The 25,251-nt window shown below is 46.2% G+C and overlaps 1 protein-coding gene across 2 annotated transcripts in view; it reads right to left on the reverse strand.

Annotated features, from left to right (window-relative positions):
- The window catches only part of HTT (huntingtin), a 2,178,328-nt gene that overhangs the window by 2,125,692 nt on the left and 27,385 nt on the right, over nucleotides 1-25,251 (reverse strand). For both annotated transcript variants that reach the window (XM_086964158.1, XM_086964157.1), the window contains exon 2: nucleotides 9,106-9,189. In XM_086964158.1, the coding sequence (XP_086820284.1) occupies nucleotides 9,106-9,189 (84 nt within the window). The remainder of the gene's footprint in view (nucleotides 1-9,105; nucleotides 9,190-25,251) is intronic.

A 25,251-nucleotide genomic window follows, 5' to 3' on the forward strand; every position in this document is an offset into this window, starting at 1 on the left:
GTCCATCATTCCTTGGTCAATACTTTCATTGGTACAAACCAGGTAGTGCTCTGAGGTCAGCTACACTAGGACTGATTAATACCCCACGCACCAGGAAAGTGTGCTGGGGAGGCAGGAGTTTTAGTCGAGGGGCTGCGGTGGCCTGGAATGCCCTTCCGGTGGCACTCCGATTGTCCCCCGAGTTGATGACTTTTCGCAGATGTCTAAAAACATGGCTGTTTGTAACCTAACCCAGGGATTCGCTATAGAAGTTATCAAGACAGCGCCAGGACACCGTACGGTAACAGTGCGATCTACAAATGTCAAAAATAAATAAATCGTGGACTAAGGCTGCCTCTCCTCCTCTGGTCAGCTGCCCAGGGTCCACAGGCCTCCTCGTGCCCCCCTGAAATCGGAGACCATCCAAGGAGTGGCGATGCTCAAGAGAGGGCGCTGGGACACCAGTGTCTTCTATTTGCAGCGTGCTCTTTATTGCTGAATTTCTACCACCCTGGCCCTGTCGCATACCACGGAGAATCTCCAACTGTGACTAGCGATCGACGGAGCCGCTGGCAGTCAACATGGGCAAACATGACACACACCAACAGAACTTATCCTTTGAGAGCAGACTCCTACCTCGCCAAGAATCACCTAGAGACATGGCTTCCAACTAATCAGGAGGTGATACTAAAACAGACATTGATCTCAAGGAACTTCTGGTTAGGAGGAAAAACAACCTCAAATCCTTTGATACAAAGCTGGATATCCTCACCACCCACTTGGATGCTATGAAACAACTTCAAGGCGCTGGGAGTGTGTGTGTGTGTGGGGGGTGGGGGGTCGCAGGTTCCAGTCCATCAAGAAGGGGGTCTATTGAAGAGCCAGGTTTTGAGGTTTCTTGCGAAGATGGGGAGCAATGATATCTGTCTGAGGTGGAGTGGAAGGTCGTTCCAGGCACTGGCCGCGCGGAAGGAGAAGGAGCGGCCTCCCGATATGAAGACGGGCACAAACACAGACTCTACCACATAGAAACTCGTGTCTCAAATGTGGACGATGACAAAGCTGAGTCCAAGGAACACCTGATGAGAATGGATAAGTTCCTTGATGATTTGGAGGCACAACCTCCGGATTATTGGTCTTCCAGAATCCACCTCCATCAACAAAATGGAGGATTTTGGGGAAGTTCTCCTCCACCGACTCAGGATCTCTCTCCAGTTGTCATAGTGAAACGGGCACACCGCTCACTGGGGCAACGTTCTCCTCTGGTGGTTGTGCTGCACCCCATCGTAGCAAAAGTGATGAATTACATAGATCTCGACACCATTCTCGACTTGCATGCGACAGACAGACCATCCTTGTCAAAGGAGCGAGCTCTTGTTCTATCCCAATTTCACCCTACCAGATCAGGCGGCGCAACAAGAGTTTCTTCCAGACAAAAGGATTCTTCAAAAGGCAGCCATACCACATGCTCTTAGGTACCCGCGAAGCTATGCATCCCATTTGAGGGGAAGCCACACATTTTCACCTAATCCAAGTCTGCCCTGAAATTCACTAAGCGCGTCACCAGTGCCAGGCCATCACCCAGAGGATCTCCATGAGACAAGTAAAAAATCCCTCTAGTGACAATGATTAAGGATGACCCCATGGGGTCCTCAGAGCATATGCATTGGTGATACACCTATGGGTGGGCTGGAGCGTATTCTACCGTAAAGCTCGAGAGGCCAGACTGCGACTCAATGTTATTGCCTCTAGGGATCATCACCGAACCTTAAGTTCACCCATCAGTCATACAGAGTCCAATTCCTGACCATGGGGTGCCAAGCACACATTCGGCCACCTTGTTTGACCGACAAGGGCGTCCGCCCGGCCTCTTTCTGTCTGCAGGGATGGGTCCCGAACTGATCACGATTTTTCTATTGGGAAGTTGGAATGTAGGGTGGGAATGCCTTACTCAACCACGTTTCTTGGTTGGAGTGGGTGGTGGGAGGATCTGGGTTGTTGACTCTTATTGTTGTCTGAAGTTGTATTCCCCCTCCCCGTTCCCCAGCATGGAACTGCTGCTTCAGTTACCTCCTTCCAGAGGAGACGCTCCCTACGATACTGCTATGCCCAACCCAAACATCCTTTCCTTATGGCTTCATGACCTCCACCAAATGCCTTACCTGGAACATCCTTGGCCTGAATATTCGTAGAAAAGCTTGCTTAGTATATGCGTACCTCAACAGCACCATGTAGACATTGGTTTCATTCAGAAACTACACCTCACCCAATCCTTGGCACTGGGGTCGAGCATGTGCTGGTGCAGGGAAACGCACCTCCCTATTTATCTTAACTACGCTAGGGGTGTCACTATTATACTAGGTAGAGGCATGCAGTGGCAGACACTGCGTGCAATCTGCGATGAGAGCAGCAGATATGTGCTGCTTGCAAGTACCCTGCACTGACAACCTGTTATACCAGCTGCTATCTACGGCCTTAATACAGAAGACCTAGACTCCCTTTCCAGGATTTGGCAGCTAATTTCCAGTTTGGGACCGAGGGCTATAATATGAGGAGGAGAGTTCAATGTTACATTAGACAACCAACTAAACAGGTCCAAGACATCCAGGAGCAGACATCCCCACGCGGCACTGACACTTAACACATTTATGCATGATAACTGCCTGCAAGACATCTGTCAGCACATGCATCCTACCTGTATTATGGCCCATCACAATGCATGGTCCGGGATTGACTATTGGTCAGTTACGCGGGATGCTCAGACCTGGGTCACACAAGTGTCACACCTACCTCACACCCTTTTCAACCTTGTTGTGTTGGAGTTACTGATCCCCCGCCCCCATTCGGTCTTGCGTGCTTTCACCTGGTGCCTGCCCTTCGGGGTGCTGTACGATGCTGCATTCCATGAAGAAATTCATACAGAGATAAAGTTCTTCAAACACAACAAGGGCTCTGTCAATTTTCCAGCCATACTCTAGGAGGCCTTCAAGGCGGTTATTCGTGGAGTGTGCATTGCAAAGCAATCTGGGGTCCTTAAAGCTATACGAGGAAGGCTTGCCCTCCTAGAGCGAGAAATCCAAGTCTTAGAAAAGGAATATTTCCGCTCTCACAACACAGACAAGTTAGCGGAGATCCAAGATAAATTAGCAGACTTTTCAGGAGGCTACCAGCGAAACCCATCACCTGGACAGAGAGGCGCTATGGGGAGGATGACCACCCAAGCAGGAAACTTGAAGGTCCATTACGCAAGATTCTACGTATGAGGACCTCCAACCCAGCCGCAAAACTCTATTAAACACCATGAATTCCTTTTATGCTATGTTGTACACTGCCACATCAGCCCACTTGTACGGCGATCTAAAAGAATACTTTGACATGGCACAACTCATCACTTTGGTCTACGCTCTTCGGGAGTACCTCGATTCACCTATCACAGTGGAGCTGCATATGTAGGATATGTGCGGTCTCCTGGGCGACAAAGCACCCGGCCTTGATGGCCTGACAACTGCTTTTTACAAAACATTTGCTCCGACCCTTGCATCCCACTAGTTAGCAATCTTCAGAGAATCGTTGGAGAAAGGCATCTTACCCATCGTCTCTCAGGGAAGCAGTCATTGTGATGATCCTAAAAAATAGATAAACCAGCGCAGCATTGCAGTTCCTAAAGGCCGGGGTCCATGATATATGGGGACAATAAGATCTTTGCCAAAATCTAACCTTCTTACCCAAGATAGTTTGGCCAGATCAATCCAGGTTAATCCTAGGCCGCTCAACTTTCCATAATCTGTGCACCATCTAAACCCCCAGGTCCCGACTGTCGCTGCTCTCCTTCACTGCGCAAAGGCCTATGACTCCCTCGAGTGGCCTTACCTATTTTTGCTATTAGCATGAATGGGACTGAGCTCCAGATTCCTTCGTCAGATTCAGCTCCTACACACCTGCCCACTGCCCGTGTGCCGCTCAACAGAATGCTGGCAGAACCATTCCCGGTTATCCGTGGAACACAACAGGGATGCCCACTCTTGAATCTTTCAAAAAGGAAGCCATACGAAGCGGCGGAGACGCATCCCCGCATTGGGGGCAGCTGTGCAGGCAGCGACAGATGACTGGGACCTGCTGGAGCCATCTTGCGGACCAAGGGCAGCGCAGCCATGATTGGGGGCCTTCGGGCGTGCGCATAGACATCCACGCCACTTGACCTAGATCCCTGCCTAAACGACCATACACCCATCACTATGGGGGGTGCGGGGGAGCAGTACCAGAGAGGGACTTACTGGCTTGGAACACTTTCCAGATGTAACCTCCTCTTCCATACAGGAGGCGAGGAAGCAACAAGCGATCGCCATGTCTGTAAGCCCCGCACTTTTACGAATGGGGGGCGTGCTTTTCTTTCTCCCCTCTTCTCCATTGGCTGGAATGTAAACAACGGGCGTGTTTTTGACTGTTGTTACATGTCAGCCAATGGAGAAGAATGAGAAAGAAACGAAAAAATACGCCCCTCAATCCGAAAAAGACGGGGCTTAGATGGAAAAAATGACATCACTAAAACCTCTTCTCCAATGGCTGTTTAGGAAGTCAGCCAATGGAGAAGAGAGGTGGGATTTAGCCTTGCTACTAAGAAACATAAAATCTCGCCAGCGAGACTGCGCATGTGCGCAGCCTACGCTAGCCGAGACCTAAAAAGGTCTTTCAATGGACCCCTCTCCATGCCTGGAAGACCCTGGTTCAAACGCTGATAAAAAGCTGCCTGGTCTACGGCAATGCCCTTCTGGTGGGCAGCAATAAAAACCTACTGGCCAGGCTCCAGGTGGTGCAGAACTCTGCTGCAGGCTTTCTCCTAAATTCCTCTCCCCCACCCCACGCTGACCATCAGTACCCTCTCTCCGCTTCCTTCACTGGCTCCCGATTAAAAAGCATGCCCTTTTCAAACTTCTCTGTCTGGTGCGTAAGACCCCTGCTGGGGAAGGGTCCACTCTACCTTAGGCAGAAAGTGTGGCCATACATCCTGGCACGTGAGCTTAGATTGAGCGATCTATTGCTTCTATTGCATTTGGGGCATAGAACAACTAGGTTTGGCAGCCGCGCCTTTTCCTTTCTGGCCCGTCATCATTGGAATCGGCTACCTTTAGCCATTCGAGCATGCTCGGACCTCACCACATTAAAAAAAAACATTTGAAAACATGGCTATTCACTCAGCAAGCTCTCACTCACAGTCTGCTCCCACACAGCAAAGGCACTCTAGAGATCTCTTTGGGGATGATTTTTGCGCCTGACAAGTGGAATAAATAAATACAATAAAATAAATAGTTTGGCTGAGAGCAGACCGGCTTAAGTTCAGAGACAGGTATGTAAAGCATTTAACAACACTAGTTCCGTAAATAATTAAGACACAACAAACAATAAAAATCCAACACCAATTTATTTAAACGGGAACATTTTTATCTTTACAATGACACCAAAACGAAAACAATCTAATCTAGGGAACCTATTATATGATTTTTAAAGATTTAGCACTATAAACCTATAACGCCTATTGGGAAATCTGGTCATGCTAAACCGGAACAGAGTCTAAGTTTCGGGCCAACCGCAATAGAGCCCTGCTCAGCTACCCCTCGCGGTAGGCCTCAGTCTGTTTTTACCTTCTGACTTAGAATCTGTCCTGGAGCTTTTTCTGCCAGGGTCCCTCTAGGCTCTCCACCAGTCCTGGATCGACGAGCTCCCAGTAAAATTATGAAAGTCAGACCTCCGGAGCTTTCCATCGGGTTGAACCAGGGATTCAGGCTCGAGCACGATTTAAGGTCAAAGGATTGACTGCCACGCCTGAGCCGGTCAAGACTTTTACCTTCGGACTTAAAAACTTTTATGGAGCTTTTTCTCCCGCGGTCCCTCTATGATCTTCACCAAGCCAGGTTCGGTGAGGGTTCGCAGGCTTGGCCTTGGACGAGCTCCCGGTCCAATTCTAGAAGTCAGACCTCCAGAGCTTTTCAGCTGGACAAACCTAGAGGGCAGGCTGGCTCGCGGTTGAGGGTCGCTCCAAAATTCTGGAACGTTTTTTCTGAAGTTCCTTTTGAGGTTCCAAATTGTCCAAAACTTACTCCAAGGGTCTGGAAGCTCCAAGATGGTCCTTGAAAGTTTAGGACTTCAGTTCTCACAATCCACTTGGACATAACCCTTTGTTAACCTGTAGCTTTATTCCTTTTGAAGCAGGTCAGGTCCACAGTGCTGTAGTTCCTGATTGTGCAGCAAGCGCAGTCAGACAGATTGCAAGGCCTGGTTGGTGCACATCAAACCTCCAGCAGGACCCTTCTTCTTGTTTCAAGCAGCAGATCTGAGAGGATCTGCCCCAATCAGATACGTATTCAGTGTTCTCTGGGGTCAATCATAAGGGCACCCCAGTCCAATGAGGTAAAGGGCATTTTCTCCAAAGTGTGGCACAATGGTCTCCCAGAGAGCACTATTTCTCCAAAATTCAATATGGCTGAATCTCAGCAGAGAGGCAAGAGCTAGCTAAACCAACCTCCAGGATGGCTTATCTCCATAGTCTCCCTCCCCCTTGCATTTGCACAAACCTTCCATAAGCCTGCCATCTAGCTAGGTTCAGAGGGGATGGGTGTAGATGGACCTGGCTTCTTCTGCCGGTCCCCTTCTTCCTTTGAAGCTCATGGTTTATGACCCCTCCCCTTTGCTATGGCATTCCTGTGTAGCAGAACCCTCTCCTCCCAGATGGCTCCTCACCCCGGATGCCACTTATCACTACATCAAAGCAGCCTGGCTAATCCACTTAACTCTGACCAATCAATGCAGACCACTGGAAGGCTGATTTTTGGCGTATAGGCACGAAAGTCTTATAACGTCTTTTCTGTACATGTTAGAATAAACCCAACAACTTCATATTGTTGGATTCATCAATACCATTCGCCTAAGTCCTCGAATTATATTTTCCAGCTATCCCTACCGTTAGTTAACAATTAATAACTTATTGCCATGTTAACCTATGTGGCCAAGGATCTACAATGGGAAAATGAACTAAGCTGGGTTTATAAAACATATTTTATAAGGACCCTGCCTATATATGCAGGACCACCAAATCTGAAACACCTAGGGGAGTCTTTAGGGGTGCTGAATATGTAAATATATTGTGAGCCTCACTCCACAGTGCTCCAAGCACAAAAGTCGATTTTAGCTAGCACTTTACTACAATGAGGGAAATGAGATGTGCAATGTCTCTATCCCCAGGCATATAAAACCTCTTTTATAATGGTCCTCCTTATAAGTACCTGACCCCTTCTTGCCCCCCACCCCCTGGGCCACCTAGGAGAGAACATGGGGGTACCCAATATGGTGGACCATTGCAATTTATCGATTTTTAAGTGCCCCAATCACCAAAGTCGAGCTTGAGCACAATTTACATTTTAAAACCAGTTCTGCAACACAGGGTTTCTTTTAAACTGACCTCAGGCTCTCAGCAGTGCACACATGCAAGTGCAGAAAGGGCTGCTGGTCTCTAAACTGTCATGCCCTGTTATATACTAGGGTCCTAATGGTAGTTTTAATCCCCCTACCCTATTATATACTAGGGCCTTATAGAGGAGGCCAATCATAGGGATACCCTAACCCATATGTACCCTAGTGTACATAGGTGTTTTCACAGTAGCCCAGGGACAGTCAGAGTCAGTTACCGATAGAACCAGTCAGCAAAAAATGGGAGTGCTCAGGGCACAGGATGACTTTGCAACAGTGCCCGAAGGAGAGACCTCACAACTTACTCCAATCTGTATTCAGAGGACCAATTGTTGCCACCATTTGAGACATCTGTTACCTCGTGCCCCAAGGTCTTAGAAATGCTTCTGTATCACCAACCCCGAGCTGCCTGCAGCACTTTGCACAACACATTCCCAGCACCCCGCTCACAATTCCAGCCCTGGAGCATATGATAACAAAACCATTACCACGCAAACTAGTTACTAGACTATATTCCATCATGCAGACATCCGCGCCAGTCGACCTGCAATAGCGTGCACCTCATGAATATGAGACATAGACCCCCATCTAAACGACAACCAGTGATCCTACTACTGTGGCCAGACAGCAACACTATCTCCCCAACTATAGGCTGCGATCGTTGAACTTTACGTTTCTACACAGCCTCTACCTCACCCCCACCCACCTTTTCAACATGGGGCTTGTTGTTGATGCGCAATGTTTGAGATGCACCTCTCTAGAGGCCACCTCATACACTTATCGTGGAGATGCCCTAGAGTAATCGAGTTCTGGGAAGGGGCATCTTCAATCATATGCACTATCACTGGCCCCTATCTACCTTCCACCCATCTTGAGCCCTACAATCACCACCTTATTGCAATGCTACTCCTATTAGCTAAGCGCAGAGTGGCCATCCAATGGAGCCGACGAAGTGCCCCCACTGAGTCTCCTTGGCTACGAGACACTGCGTATTGCCAGAAGCAACTGACCAATTTCTGTGATTTGATGCCTCAGCGATCTCACCGCAAAAGTATTTGGGAACTGCTTCTTACTTATATGGGCCAACCTCGCCATAAGGGTCTGAATTCCAGGTTAGTCCTCTGTCCCTCACCATGCCGCCCCTCACCAAATGGTGTGAGGATCTCAGACAATCCATCACAACTGTTGGGATGGAGTCTCCCTGCTACCTTGCCACTGAACCCGCAGCTATGGTCGAGTGAGGCCAGTGAGTTATTAAGGGCCTGAGCTTACTCAGTTGACAATGTTTGTTTGGAGTCCATGTGAAGGAGAAGGCGTTCTGCTGCTGCTTACTACTATGCACCATATGTTACCGCATTTATTCTTTTTCATCCCTAACCCCTTTTTCTCATTCCTCACCCCTCTTCCCTCCTCCATGTGTTATAGTTGTGACACTTGTCATGTATTTTTCATTATACATGCAAATACAAATAACTTTACAAAAACATTTAAAAAGGTGCAACACATCCGTCAGCAGAGTGAACACTTCTTTCTATATATTCAGATGAAAATTAAACTCTTTGAATTTGGGAGAGAAATATAACACTTAAAATCTAAGAAAATAAAGAACACTTCAGAGACAACATTGTGAGCCAGAAATCACTTTAAAAAGAAAACAAAACCTACCTTAAAGACTGAGCAACTATATTTTCGCATATTGTGAGACAGTGATTCACTCGATCTTTCTTGTTGGTTGATGGTTCCTTCTTCCTACAATTTCAAGAAAGTTTGCACAAATCAATATGGTGTAATGTAAAATATTAATAAATCCCAGTTAACCAAAACCCAGGACATTCGCGATTTGCAGAATCCAGACACACTCTCACAATACTAGTTGACATTCTGAGAAACACATTATGTGGTATTGTCTAGCGAGTAAGTCCACACCTGGAGTCCAGCAGGTAATAGTTAACAACACTGAGGCAGGTACGAGATTAATGAATGACTGCATAAAAAGCATAATTTAGCAGTGGCTCCACTCTATTCTCCTGCATGATGCAATTTTTTCCTTCACCATGCTAATAACTTCCCTCACAGTGCCATTCTATGAAAGCCTTTGAACCCTTACATGTGGTCAGATCAGGTTGCAACTGTGTACAATAATATCCATCCTCTGACAAGAAGGTCTGCTTTGTGCATGCCACTCTACGATAGCACAGCTTCGGGATAATAATCTGCAAGAGTTTCATCACCTTAATTCACACATTGCCTCCTATTTAAGCAAAAGAATACCTACCATGGTACATATAGTCAACAGCTACAACGTTGCCACCCAAATTATAGCTTTCTAAATATAATATTACTAGATAAAGTAAAATGGCATGTATGATGCATTATATGTATTTCTACAGTTGTGCTATGTTTTTATCAGTGTTGTGCAACCTGATTCAATGGTGTATCAACTAGGAGAACTTGGTCTGAATAGAGCACTTGATAGCATAGCTTCAATTGTGAACCCCACCCCATTGGAACCTCCGCTTAGCATTTGCCAGGTCAGCAGCATTCCTTTAATCAACCGCATAAGGATGACAGCCGAGTCAGCTCCATCAAGACCTGAACCTGTGATCTGAAAGTTATTAATAAATCTCAACAGCGAACTATTAAAGTTCTGAGCCATGTTACTGGCTATAATAGGGTTTCCATATCAACAGCAGTTCACAAAGGCACAACATTTTGCTATAAAGCTTTCTCACATTATATTAATATGAGTCACCTTTAACTGCACTCAATTTCAATTCCGGTAGAAGGCCCTTTTTTCACACTTACTCCAGATGTTTAAACAGAAACCGCCTGATTGAGAACTATTCCCATACGTGCCCCATACTTTGACACAGAAACTGTCTTACTCTTATACTCCGTGAACACCCGTGAACACTAAAATCTCCCTAGTACCCCTAAACATCTGAGGCCTAAAAAATATTTAATACCCCTAAAAACTACCCTTCCTAACTTTAACTATCCAGCGGTGACTGCCATTGGGTGTTTTATATCTATACTACTATTATAAAGGAAGAACTTTGAACCTTAGAGGCGGGTAAACTCGGGAACCACAGCGCCAATCCACACACCCGATACATCGTTGTAATTGTCAGGGTGTGCAGATGGACATAAGCTATATAAATGTAAAAAATCTAAGTTATTTAAAAAATTTACGAGAAAAAAAAAAAGTAGTCCCATAGAAGTAGCGCCGGCCGCGACGTGCTTGCTGGCATCAGGAGCGCGGGGAGGAGCGGCGTCCAGGAGCGCGAGGAGGAGCGGCGGACATGAGCGCGGGGAGGAGCGGCGGACAGGCGGGGAGGAGCGGCAGACAGGCTGGGAGGAGCGGCGGACCGGTGAACTCAGGAGCGCGGGGAGGTGCGGTGGATGAGGTAAGGCTCCGGGGGACCCACGGACAATGTCGGGGCGGGTGGGGGCCCTGAAGCCAAGGTCGGACGGGCTGCTACTCCGGGGGACTCACGGACGATGTAGGGGCGGGCGGGGGCCGGGGCCCTGAAGCCTGATTGCTCCCGGACAAGGTCGGGACGTGCTGCTAATAAATAAATATATATATATATATATATATATATATATATATTCACTAAAAAAATAAAGGGTACAGGAACATTATAGTTAGGGTTAGATTTTACTCTTACAAAACCAGAGAAATTCAGCCGTTCTAGTTAGCCGAGTTAACTATAACTCCCGCCCCAGTAATCCCTGTAATGCACTGCTTATGACCTCACATATTACATCACTCATGACATGGTCAGTGACATCATCGGCCCGGCTTGCTTGAATCCAGGAGTATTCTGCATCATTCAGAAACTCTGTCCATCACCTTTTCCAAAATTGATTTTATCCACACTAAGTGTGGGAGGGTATACTCAGACGTGAGTCCCTAGCTCATTGCACCATCAGGATTCAAGCAAGCCGGGCCGATGACGGCTGAAATGCCAGAAACCGGTCCCTGGTAGCTTGTCTCCTTTCTGGTGAAGAATTGGCTTGGTAGTTTGGTCTGCCCTGTTCCCATCATGCACTGGGACAGGAACAGACTAATTTGCATGTAGCCAGGTTCTGAGCTGGGATGGTGCAGTGAGCTAAAAAACGGTGATGGATCAAGCCCTGATCTCTTGACTGGGTAGGAGTATTCTGCATCATTCAGAAACTCTGTCCATCACCTTTTCCAAAATTGGATGAGTGAGTGAATCAGTAGCTGTATGGGTTAATGTTGCGTGTGTGAGAAGGTGTATGGGTGAGTGAGTGTCTGTATGGCTGTAGGGCTTCTTGGCCCCAAGGTCCTTCTGGAGCCAAGGGGGACTTTATCCCCCAACTAGTAGTGTGCCAGGAGGCACATTTGAGAAAGTGGAGAAAGGGGAGAGGCCTCTTCTCAGCAATCCTGCAGTGTGGGACCTACTGGAGGTAACAGGAGGGGTAGTTGGCCCCCAAGGATGTCTTTGGGGGCCAACTACCCTCCTAATAACTTCAGTAAGTCCAACACAGCAGGATTGCTGAGTTCTGATAGCAGGACATGCCCCCTTTCTCCACTACTCTGCAAATGTGCGCCTCCCGGCATGCTCTCGGTTGGAGAATTAAGTCCCCTTCGCTTCTGAGGGTCCCTAGGGGCGAACTAGCCCATCTCTTACCTTCAGTAAGCCCCACACAGTGGGATTGCCGAGAGGTGGTCGGAGACCCTCTCGGCACACTGCTGGTGGGCCAATGAGGTCCCCTTGTGCCCTGAGGGCATCAGGACTAAAGTTGACTTCACCCCCCAAGCAGCAGTGCCGCAGGAAGTGCGTTTGCACAGTGGTGGAGAACGGGGGTGTGGCCTCGGACCATCTCTCGTCAATCCCACTGTGTGGGGCTTACTGGAGGTAACAGTCACTCATACACCCACTGATTCATCAATATATATTTAACACTCACATGTTCTAAAAACACTCACAGTCATTGGATGATGTCATCACTGATGTAATTTGAGATATCAGTGATGTCACTGACCAGGTCATGGGTGATGTCATAAGCAGTACATTGCTGGGGCACAAGTTCTAGTTTACTCAGCTAACTATAAAGGCTGAATTTCTCTGTTTTGGTATGAGTGAAATGTCAGCCTAACAATAATTTTAGTGAATATACATATAAATACACACACTCACATATAAAAACATATACACACATAAATATGTGCGCTAGAATGGAGCCATATATATATTTATTCAGACACACAAAACACACATACCTGCGAAGTAAAAACCTTTATAAAATGGATGCAATTGTAAAAGTAACCATGACATACCACCTCTTCAGCAGTATCTGGGTGCATTCTTGCCTAAGGGTAGCCTTAATCAAAAGGGATACTTTGGATACCGTTGACATTTTAGGGAGTATGGTGGCCTTAGCATAAGGCGCCCTTAACTGGTAAATTATAGGCATCACATTCAATTATGCCACACCTGTTTTTGTGCCCATCCATGGCTTCTGTAAGGCATCCTATTTTAAGGCTGGAATACCAGACATGTGGTAGTTACAGTGGTATAGAATGGGCAGCCCTGCCACGTGACGTGATACACTGGCCTTTGATTCAGATTCTGTCCATACGGGACAGTAACACATTTCAGTACTTGATGAAAATGTAAAGCTGACTTTGAGAACATTGTGTATTTCCAGAAAATCATATGTATCAAGAATATTGATGCGGCACAATAATTGTTATTAAATAACAATGGAGCAGATCTTCGTACAATAGTGGGAACTGTCTAATTGACGAGTGAATATTCCTGAAGGCAGTTGTTTATTTGGCGGCCTAGTACTGGCCCTGGACTACTTACGATCTACCCATAGTCTATTCAGACTAGGGTAAGTGGAGAAGTAACTGGCGCAGCTGAAAGAAGACAGAAGTTTGGGGTTGGATGCTGCGAATAAAGAAAGGTATTCAATGAACTTAGCAAACTGGTAAGCTAGCAAGTTGACGAACTAGGAAACAGACGAATAAGCAAAAGTAGGCATATTTTCTTCTTTAAACTTTGGCAAATGGAGATTTATTGTTGTTGTTTCCTATGAATGAGTCCGGTAAGAGAATAACGGTTTTGACAAATCGTGGTCAGCCATAAGTGCGCAGTATCCTGTAAAGCGTGATTTAAATTGGTGCATTACAATATCTTGCATCGCCCCTGCATGACACCAGTGAAACTACACAGCATTACCCCGACCCATGCCGATACGTGTCTTAGATGTGATGAGGTAGGGGTGGATTTTTCACATTTAGCATGGAGATGCCCCAGGGTGAGGCAGTTCTGGGCTCAGTTGGTGGGGACTTTGTGGCAGAGCACAGGCTTTCATATCGAGGAAGTGCCATTACAATGCTTGTTGGGCCACATCAAGAAACCCAGGAAACACAAAATGACATACAAGCTGCTGCAATTGTTGTTGGTGATATCTAAGCCCAGGGTGGGTATATCCTCGGATGGTACTGAGAACCCCGGATATAAAAAGTATGGCATAGGGACGTATGTGAATGGACCATGGCAGAAGAAGTCCACAAGAAGCTAAGCCTTAGAGATGACAAACTGCAGGAGGACCTTAGTGAATGGCTTGAGCTGTGCAATGCTGTTCTGCCCTCAGATTTAGATGTAAATGACCAGCATGAATCAGACACTCACAGGGGTACTCATGAAGAGGATGGTGAGGTATAACTTAAGTACAATAAGTGAGAGGCATGTACTTCCTCTTGCATTCAAATGTACTACTAATTACTGTTCCATCACTATTGTAATTGCAAGAGAATAAAACTATCTGGTGTGGACGATCACATGCCTTCAAAATCTCTATTAATATGATTGCTGCAATATTTATTCAAACTAAAAATGAAGATTAAAAAAAAAAAGAATAATGGTTATATGCAACGTGTTAATATTTTCTCTGCTGGGGGGCTGTAAATCTTTTAGCTAAAAAGGGAATTCGTAGAGGCACACTGACACCCCTTACACGCTGCTGTTTGTTGATCCCTGCCTCGCCCAGCCGTTGTTACTGAACCGGCTGCAAGCGACGGCGGGCGCCATCTTAGGTGTGGCTGGGGCTGCGCTCTAGTCGGGCCGGCCTCCCACCCTCCTTACACTCTATATAAGCAGTGTCATGGCCAGACGGCGCAGCGGGCTGGCGCAGCGGGCGCGCCGGACGCGCGCCGAAGCCGCGCCTAAGCCAAGCCCGTCTGCGCCCGTCCGCGACCGGACACGGCCCAGGGCCATGACCCCTGGCCCTTCCGTGCGCTACTCCGCGGTCCAACTTAGATTGCTCAATCCGGGCCTTCTTAGCCACTACTGTATCCCCTTGCCTCCTCCAACCGCTGTGGGTATTAATCCCGCCCCGTGTCCTGGGTGTAATTATCAATTAACATCCCCACTTTTATCCAATTCTCTAGTTGCTGGCGCCCCCTCCAGTTTGCCCATCACCCCTCTCCAGGGATGTCGAGCGGCGTTAATTAACACACGCTCTCTCCCTTGTCATAGTCTAGACATCAGTGAGTTTATAATTACTCACGATCTTGACCTTCTTTTTGCCACCGAAACTTGGGGAGATGCGGGCTCAGGACCTGACTTCTGTCAGGCCACCCCGGATGGTTATAGCGTTCTGAGACATGACAGACAAATAGGAAGAGGTGGAGGACTTGCTATAATTTATAAGAATCAGTATCATACCACGCTTGACCCCATTTCATCCACCAACTGTGAAGCTGCAACTTTTGCAATCAACATTAACTGCAAACAAACTTTTAAAGGCATTTTGCTCTACCGACCTCCTGGACCTCGGAATTCCTTTCTTGGGTCCCTCTCTGAGCTAAATGACTACACTATAGGCTCCGCTGATTACACAGTATTGGGAGATTTCAATTTCCCTTTGGAAGAACAGGGAAATCACGACACCTCCCAACTCACTGCTGACTTCCTTACTCTAGGCCTCCAACAATTGGTAAAGGGATCTACTCACCAGGCGGGACACACACTAGACGGTGTGTTCACTAACAACTCTCTCATTACGATACTAGACACTCTACTCCTTACCTGGACTGACCATAGGGCCATTATATTTGGTATTGACACTCGCCCAGTCAACCTCCCCGCTTCTAGACCCCCTAGCAGGGCAGCAATTCGTGCCTGGAAGAATGCTGACATCCCTCAGATGGCAAATATCCTGACATTATCCTCCCCTTCTATAGGGTCCAATCCTGTCCCCTCAGCCTCTGATTTCCAAGACTGGATTAGGAACGCTGCTGATCAGGTCGCTCCAGAAAAGTCCATCCAACCTAATAGAAGGTCGCCTTCGGCGGCATGGTATACAGAAGAGCTTAGACTTCACCGACAACATTGTCGAAATTTAGAAAGACGCTGGAGGAAATCCTACTGCCCCACTGCTAAGCAATCCTACAAAGATGCCTTAACTATATATAAAAAGGCCATCACTACTCGGAAAACGACTTTTTTCTCGACCCAAATAAACAATGCTAGGAATTCGGCCAGAGAACTGTTTTCAGTGGTCAACTCCCTATCTACACCTCCATCGGGTCTCGGAGTAGAACCCTCCCAACTGTTCTGTAACGCATTGTCCACTTTCTTTACTAAAGTGGCAGACATCTATGCATCCTTTGGTGGAGATACAGGGGCTAGATCCACTGCCAGCAATAAGGAACTTCCCCATATTAACCATGACCATCTTTCTTTATTTGCTGACACCTCAGAAGACCAAATTAGCAGACTCATTTCCATCACCAAGTCTGGATCCCCTCTGGACCCATGCCCTCCCTCAGTGATGGCTAATCTAAGTGAGGTGATTTCCCACCCACTCATGGAAATCTGCAACACTGCCTTTCAAACCGGATGTTATCCAGCCCCGTGGAAGAAGGCAGTGATCAAGCCTCTTCTGAAGAAGCCCTCCCTGGACCCCTCCGCCCCGGTCAGCTATAGACCCATTGCCTGTCTTCCCTTCCCGGCCAAAATTTGCGAAGCTCTGATGAATATACAGCTCTCAGAGTTCGTCGATACGCACCAACTCTTAGACGAAACGCAGTGTGGCTTTAGGAAGGGACACGGTACGGAGACCGCTCTAATAAAAGCTTCTGATGAAATCAGAACCATCATGGATCAGGGAGGAACGGCCATCTTAATTCTTCTGGATCTATCCGCAGCATTTGACACGGTCGACCATGCTATTTTGGTCGACCGTGTCACAGCTCTGGGGATTGACGGTTCGGCGAGAGACCTCATTTCATCCTTCCTGGCCGACCGCACCCAGACAGTCAAGTTGGGTAATTTCTACTCTCCCGTCTCTGCACTACCATGTGGAGTACCACAAGGCTCCTCGCTAAGTCCCATGTTATTCAACATCTACGTAGCGGACTTAGCGAGGGTAATAAAGGCCTATGGGGTGCGATTAACTTCCTACGCAGACGATACCCAACTGGTGCTGGCGATCCATAAGAACGGCACAGCAGTGGCAGCTAATTTCCAGGAAGCAATGCTTGCTGTCAGTACGTGGATGTCCTCCAACTGCCTAAGGCTTAACTCTGATAAAACCGAGGTTATGACCTTTGGCAACCTCGCCCCAGAATGGTCTTCCATCTGGTGGCCCAAACAACTGGGCTCTCCACCCGTCCCAGTGGTAAAAGCGAGGAACTTGGGAGTCATCTTTGATAGCAAACTAACTTTCAACCTTCATGTCAACAAGGTTGTCTCCTCTGCTTTCTTCATGCTAAAGAAAATAAAGAAATTGCTGCCTTATCTCCCCTCCTCTGCCGGGAAGACTTTAGTTACCACTCTGGTATTCTCCAAAATGGATTATGGAAATGCCCTCTTCCTCAACACCCAGAAATCTGTGCTGTTAAAGTTACAGTCTGTACAGAACGCGGCTGCCAGAATTCTTTTAAACATCCCTCGCCGCCAGCCTACTACCCTTGCCATCCGCCAGCTTCACTGGCTCAGAGTAGAGAGCCGTATTAAGTTCAAGGCCCTCTGCATTGCCTACAAGGCAATGCATGGCACAGGACCCAAATTCCTGACGGAGGCACTCCAGCTGTACACCCCCAGAAGATTGCTGAGATCTGCTAACACTCGCCTTCTACCTGTACCTCGCACCAGAACGGCAACTTGGGGAGACCGTCGCTTTTTAGTGGCTGCACCAAAACTCTGGAACCTTCTTCCACTAAATATCAAAAATGCCCCCAACCTGATGAGCTTCCGGAGGCTCGTAAAGACATGGCTGTTTGACCAGTGAACTCTACTATTGTGGTCCTGCTAGCTCACACATGCGCCGAGACACCCCAGGGTAATTGTTTGCGCAATAAAAATCTCAAATAAATAAAAAAAAAAATAAAAAAAAAAAACTATTATAGCTGCAAGGGCTGACCTTAACAGAGGATGAGTGCGGCTCGCGGCCTCTAGTTCCACTGGCCCTTCTAGGTATAAGGAAAGTATGAGAGTAACAGATCGAAAATTAAGGAGTGGCATTAGTTCTTGGCTGTTGGGATACTGGTGCCTTGCCATGGAGTGGTTGTGGGTTACCATACGGGGCAATGCATGAAAGACTCAAGTGTGCACTTGTGTACTACACATCAATAATGTTGAAGAGCTTCTGGATAACAAAAGGTCACTCACACCCAGCCAATATTTAGCCTCCACCCTACTGCTTTGAGTTTTTTTATCCTCCGAGCTATGGAAACTTTTATGACTAGGCGGTGTCCAGCAAAAGAGGAGGAGTGAGGAGATCAGAGATCTCCGGGAGTGTGATATCGATGACTTAGAAAGGTTCCGGATGGCGCTGGGTTTTAATGGATTTCCTCTTCCTGCCACACAAGAGTTCAGATGATGACATCCCACACTCTGTTGGTGGAAGCAGAGTAGTGGGTTAGGGAGAGTAAGGAGGAAATTCATGCAGCTACTGCAAGCACCATGAACCTAAATACCACCAATCCAGTCAACCAATGGAAGAACAGATCTTTAAAAAAAAACACTGCAAGATACTTGCTGCATCATTAGATGTACCGATTGCCACCCTGAATAAGGGGTCCAATCCAACTGAGCGTTGCTTTATTTAGTTTTAGAACTCCCTAGTGCTAAAATGTCACACCTCAGTATATCCTTCTATGCTGTCCTGTTGCCGGAATAAAAAATTTCAGTGACAATCAAAGAGAATCCTAGCTGCTACTCCCCACGATACTGCCACTGCAGTGCCACTCCACTGGCTTTCTAATTTGCATATATCCTTTGCACAATACTCCTCTGGAGTGATCCAAATATAAACAAGACTTCAAAAAAAGCAATGGATGAAAGAGGCGAACCTAAACCATCCAATTGCTGAAGGGATAGGAGGTGACGGATAGAAAATTATGCCTTAAGTGATGTGTGCAGAACAATATTCTGTGCGTGGAGTCCAGATGAAACAGATGGAAAATATACAAAAAACAGAGGAGAACGAGGGGAATAACTAGAAATGGGAGGGAAGAAGCAGAAAACTGAAGGCTAACTGGCATGCTACTTTTTCTACCTCTTTCTAAAAAAATATATAAATACATTCAGTTATTCAAATGCATGCAGCGATGTTGTGCAGCTCGATCCTCCTCACAAATTCAACATCTCTCCCCCTCCAAAAAATAAAGGCATAACCGAATAGGGAGCAATTGCCCTCTGCCTTGCTCTTCCTTTTCTCATCAAGGCAAAGATATTTTGAAATTCGCTTGAGCTCCAACTGCAAATCGCAAAACAAACAAGTGAAAATGTGTTGCCATAGGGGATTTCGAACGTGAAGCTTCACTTTAATAGTGAAAGGCTTCTCTGAATCAGACCACATAAAAGTGATCAGGTCTCAACATGCATGATCATTCACTTTCTTTATTCCTTGCTTCGAGGTGTGTGGGATGGGCTTATAAACCTGGACTTATGAGGTACATTTCCTTGAGCTGTTGGTGCTGACGACCCCATGGGAAACCAGACAGACATTGCCCCGTGACCCAACTATCAACTGGGCAATGCATTTATTAGTGTGATGGGTTAGTTACCTCATGCACCGCATGACATTTAACCCCCAGTAATATAAAGGAGTAACAATTCCTGCCGAGTTGTGGACACTTACTGCGGAGGTTATTTCCTTGAAGCGAGGGAACATATTGCTATAGCTGTTTTTTCAGGACTCATTTGGAGGCAATTCATCTGCAGTTGGGAGCCCAGTGCCGGTAACAATTTATAGACTTCCAAAGGCGGTGAATTTTCAAACCTTTAAGGTTTCTGAAAGCTAAGGTATGATTCTACCATCTAAAAGTGTCTCCTCAATCATATTACAAGTACAATCTCAATCATTACTATATATTGCTGAAAATCTACAAGGAACGTGCAAGATCAGAAAGTAAAAGGAGGCGAAATTGAGAGTTTAGGTAGATCTGCAAACAAAATAGACCATGTCAAGCTGCACGCATGTCAAATCCAAATTATTTTAACTGCCAGTAAACAAAAAGTTTCTTAAATTTAAATATTCTTTGTTTGTTACATAACTGCAAAAAAGCAATCATACATTTACCCCTCATTAGGCTACACGACATCCCCAAATCAAGTGTTACCTTTGGGCTACTTTTATAGACCACCTGTTTTGTACAGAGCAAGTTATGCGGAGGCCAATGATTGCTTCATTCCACCTAGAACAAGCATTTGCAATGCAATAGGTCTCGCATTAGTTAAAGTTAGAGATTTTGGCATTATTTATATTTTGCTGGATTTGTTTGTTGTTTTCGGTTCTGAATGTGTTAGCTAACTACAGTTTTTTAATGTATCTGTTGAGTAAGTATGTGTATTATACCTTTCGCACTGAAAATTTGCTGTTGTAATAGTATATGTAGCATAAGCTAGGGTAGCAATAATGTGTATTCGTAAACCATAAAAATAGTACGGATAAAAAAATCAAAGTGCCGAAATTTATAAAGTAAAAGCACCACGAACACGGATAAAGGCATATATTGGACACTAAATAGAAAAGTAGGTAAGAAATGATAGGCAGATGCTGCATGTGGCTGTTCCCTGCAAGGCACCAGAAAGCGCATAGAAACGTATAGCGGAACTTAAGGGCATCTGTTTGTACACTACTATTTGTAAAACATTGCAGAAGGTAGCAATAAAAACTGGTATTTGTTGCCTCTGCTTGTTATATGTGTAGTGGGATAATATTTATTAACAAATGTTATAAAAATATAGTTGCACGTTTAAAGCGCTGCTTATAAACATGCAAAACAAACACTAGTTAAATATGTCCTGTGAGTTGCCCTAAACAATAACCTAATGTTAGAACAGCAAAAGCGGCCCGTATATATAAGTGAAACCGACTCAATATGTATTGCTGCGATAGCAAAAGCGCCAAGTATGTAAAAAAAACATTGGCATAGCCAATAGGTCTCGCCTTTAGGACCTTATAAGTGTTTAGCCATGCAACAGTTGATGTTCTTGCACTAAGGATATTGTGCTGCATTGTGGTAAATTTAAATTACCTATACTTAATTTATGCGGTAAAGTTCAATAAGAATAACTCAGAAAAAATAAGAGGCAGAATCCGTGGCATTTGAGGTTTTAAAAGGGGTTTTATTCCTTAAAAAGGAATTGGTTCGAACCAGGCAATCATGTTCCATCACCACGAAGGATCAGGAAGGGATAGACAATACTTTATTGACAGATTATCATATATATAGTCAATGCATTACAGTGGTGATGGATTCAGAAGGCGTAACAGCTGAGAGGAGAGATAAGAACACACATACGTAATGAAAAGGCGTTACAGAAGGCGTGCACAAGGGCGTGTACTAGAAACGTCATTATGAAGGTGTCACAGGTGGGTGGATCCATAGGAGAATCCTGCAGTGTCAGCAGAAATACATGGCAGAGATGCGCGCGCAGCAGGATGACGTGTGATTGACGTAGAATTGGAGGGTGAAGAGGACTTGACATTTAGCCTTACATGAGGAGACAGAAGTCTGGGGTGTCAGAACAACCTAATCCCAAATCATATCTAATATCTTGTGTTTGAGGAACTGTAGTATCTGGAAGGAAAAGGTCTCTCGGGCAGAGGCTATTCTATACTGACTGCTAGTGCGTGCATATGCGTCTACGTGTCTATGTGAGATGCGAGGGGGGCATGGGCCTACCATGGTAACAGGAGCTATGAATTACTTGCATGGAGACAGAAAGGCCGGGCCCTTTGCTCTGCAGCTGGGAAGGATGTTTACCTAAGCTACTAGACAGGAATGTATTTTCGAGGAGCGGAGCAGATAACTTGAAGGCAAAATACAGTCTTGGCAGGCAAGCAGGCCGAGCCAGGCACCGCTAGCCGCGCAGGGAGTAAGACAAAGGTCATGGATACAGATGCAGGTCCAGGCTGTAGCATTCAGAGGCAGAAGGCAGGAAAAGGCTCGATGGCAGAAATCAGGGCCTAACTCGCCAGAGCTGAAAAACGTGGAAAGTGCACCATATAAAGACGGTGGCAAGGCATACTTAGGAACGGAATATTCGACCCATTCATGGTGGATCTGAAAGAGGACATGTTAACGTTGGACGCAAATGTATTTGCGTCTTCATAGCTGGAAGTGGAGGGAACATACATGTACTTGAAGCACGTACATGGAGCCGTTGGGGTCTAAGATAGGGGACACAATTGACCATAAAAATTCATATTTCCTCAGCATAACTAAATACTTATAAGGTCCCAAAAGGGAGACATATTGGCTATGCCAACGATTGTTATTTTGGAGTCTCCCCTCTGCTCTTCTCTGTTACGAACTTCCTTGTACTAGGAGATTTCAATACCTGGATTGATCGCCTAGAACTCTGAGATTAGATCAAGCTTATTGAGGGTTGTGCCACGTGCACCTTACCCAAAATGTAATACTCCCAACACATGAAAGTAAGCACACATTAGACCAGATTTCTCTTCTTTGGACAATGTGAAGTGCCGAGATTCTTTACCTCAAATCCTGGATTGACCATTGGGATGCTTTTTTCAACTGGTTGGAGCCGGAGCATCAGTCATGGAAACCCATTTAGAAATATTTTAAGAGCCACGCTCGGTCAAAGACTACACAGTGAAATCTTTAACATATGTTAGTTTCTTCCTTTGAGTTCACAAATAGGTGTTCAATTTACAAATTCATAATCTGAATCCCAGATTAGATAGAGCATCAATTAAATAAATTACCATCTGCTGCTCAAGACCGACTGCAACTTGAAACAAGCTTATGTTGCGTTACTGGAATTTGAATAGTGCTTAGAAACATTGGACTATCACCCCATAACGCTCTTATTCTGGGCACGCTTTCGTACGGTTCTTTCAAGGCCATTATTTGTCGACGATGCTTGATAGCACTTTGCTGTCTGTGTTTAGTAGACTGTTGCGCAGTGTTGTGTAGGTTAGACTAAAAGTACAACAAGTTTGTTCCGTCTTAGGTTGTGTAAGGCTTACTATTGAAGCGCCACAAGCTCGTGCTGGGAGTCGCAGGGCGCTGTGGAGCAGGGCGTGGCCGCACCCCTCCCTTGGTGAATGAGGGATTTACTTGCGCAGTGTAATCTCCTGTGCTTTAAATAATGTCATCGACTTTCACTTAAAATAGACACCCTCAGTGAGAGACGGACAGATTCTACATGCGTTAAGAGGGCCTGTCAGCTGACATCACAGGGTGTGGAAAAGGGGGAGGGACGGGTGTAAGCAGGGAGGGAGAGCAAGAGCAGGGAGATGAGAGAAGAGGTGAAGAGAGAGGCAGAGGGGAAAAGTGGTATTGAGAGGCGGTCGATATAAAGCAGAGAAGAGAGAAACAAAGGGGCAATATGTAGGAAAGAGGGGAGGGGGGAAGCGGGAGCCTGACTAAAAGTAAAAAATCCCCAGGCAACCTGAGCAGAATCATCGAACAACTAACTCCAACCATTGGACCAACGGTGACAACAGCATCTCAACGACGTACATTGCTGCAGTTTAATGACTCCCAATCTACAAATAATTCCATAAACAATGATATGTCTTCTATTTCTGTACAAGAGTGGGAGGAATTAGTTGCGACCTACAATGCCAAACCCCCCGAAGAGAAACCGATGATCAATGCCTCCCCAAGACCGGAAGGGGGCACTAACTTAGGCAATTCAGTCCCAGATACCCTATGGTCTACAATCCTAAGCACCTTGCAACAGTCGGCCACCGCCCTGGACTTTCAGTCACAAAAAATGGACTTACAGCTTACCGTCTTGCAGTCAATGACCCAGTCAATTTCAGGGATTGACTGGAAAATCTCTGAACTAAACGGACTCATAAGGAGGGGACAAGATTCAGTCCTTGCAGATCACTCAGCTACCATCCAACCCCCCCTTTATGACCCCCTCTTAGACAAATTATCATCTTTACCATCTATGCTAGGGGACCTGATAAGCGACTTAAAAGCATCAGCCCTCCAACCATTAAAGCAACATACCGCCGATCCTCCTGCAGTTCCTCCGGTACCTGCTTCAAGGCAAGAGATCAAGTTGCCAAGTGACCAGAACCTAGCTATTGCCTTGCCACCCCAAGCTTTATCCACCGAGCCACTGGAAATAGAGGAAGCAATCACTATCACAAGCACAGCTGAACCTTCGACTCAAACCAACGCAAAGTCCAGCAGAAAGAACAAAAGGAAAGGTAGGAACCGTTCCCTAATAGGGGCAAGGCTTAATATAGAAGAACCATCACCTTCCACTGCGATTTCAGACATTGATGCCCGGAGCCTGTCACCAAGTATCCACCTGTCCCCTTCGCCCGAAGCCCAAGACAGCGCGCCAATAGAGTCCTCATCACAGTGCTTAAAATCAACACATAATTCCATAAAAAAGATGACATAAAAAAAATGCACCAAACAGAAACTTCTACAATTCAAAATAATCCAGTCAGGCCAGACTCCAGACAACAGTAAAATTAAATCGGGTGAAGAAGCTGCAGAAAACAGGCGGAATGCCACCCCTCCGGTCACGACCTCGGAGACATGTTCGGAGTCCAAGCCGAAAACAACTAGTACCACAATTATGAACTTTGAAACTTGTCCTGAGCCCAAGCCAAAAACAAACAGCGCCCTCTGGGCTACGAAGCTAGATAACGACCAAGGCGGGGGCTCACTCGCCTTAGGTGCATCATCTTCTAGCCATGCCTTTGATCAAGCTCCTAAGGCCTTCAAGAGCCCACCGACGGTTCCAACAAAAGTGCTATGTCAGAGCATTCCAACCTCAATTCTGTTTATCCCAGAATATACATCCAGAGGGAATGAAGACATATTGAATAGGGGGAACATTTTAAGACTCCTGCACTCTTCAACAAATCTAGCAAACATTAGCTCAAACGACCTTTTACAAGTAGGGTTCCAATCAAACACCTCGACCCATCAGCCTGACATTACCAAAACTACCTGGATCTCGCCGGAGATAGCTAACAAAATCTTGGAAGAGGAGGCAATGTTCCAGCAATGGGGAATTGCCTTGAAGCTGGAAAGGCAACCCCGCTATCCAACTCCGCTTTTAGCCTCCATCCAACCTCAGCTTCAAAAAAACTCCACTTCAATATTAAAGGGAGCTAGGAGCTGCTCACCGGGGCAACGTTACCGACACACTAAAAGTCCCCAATGGGGTCAATATCACAATCAAGATATGAACTTGTCATTATCGACAGACCCTAATTGGAGATGTATTCAGCGCACTATCGCGACAACGACTGCTGATGGTTGACAGTATGGGCCAGCGCCCTTTAACCCCTTGGTGGTACGTAGGGCCA

This window comes from Lissotriton vulgaris, chromosome 3_2 (assembly GCF_964263255.1).
Source record: "Lissotriton vulgaris chromosome 3_2, aLisVul1.2, whole genome shotgun sequence".
Lineage (NCBI taxonomy): Eukaryota > Metazoa > Chordata > Amphibia > Caudata > Salamandridae > Lissotriton > Lissotriton vulgaris.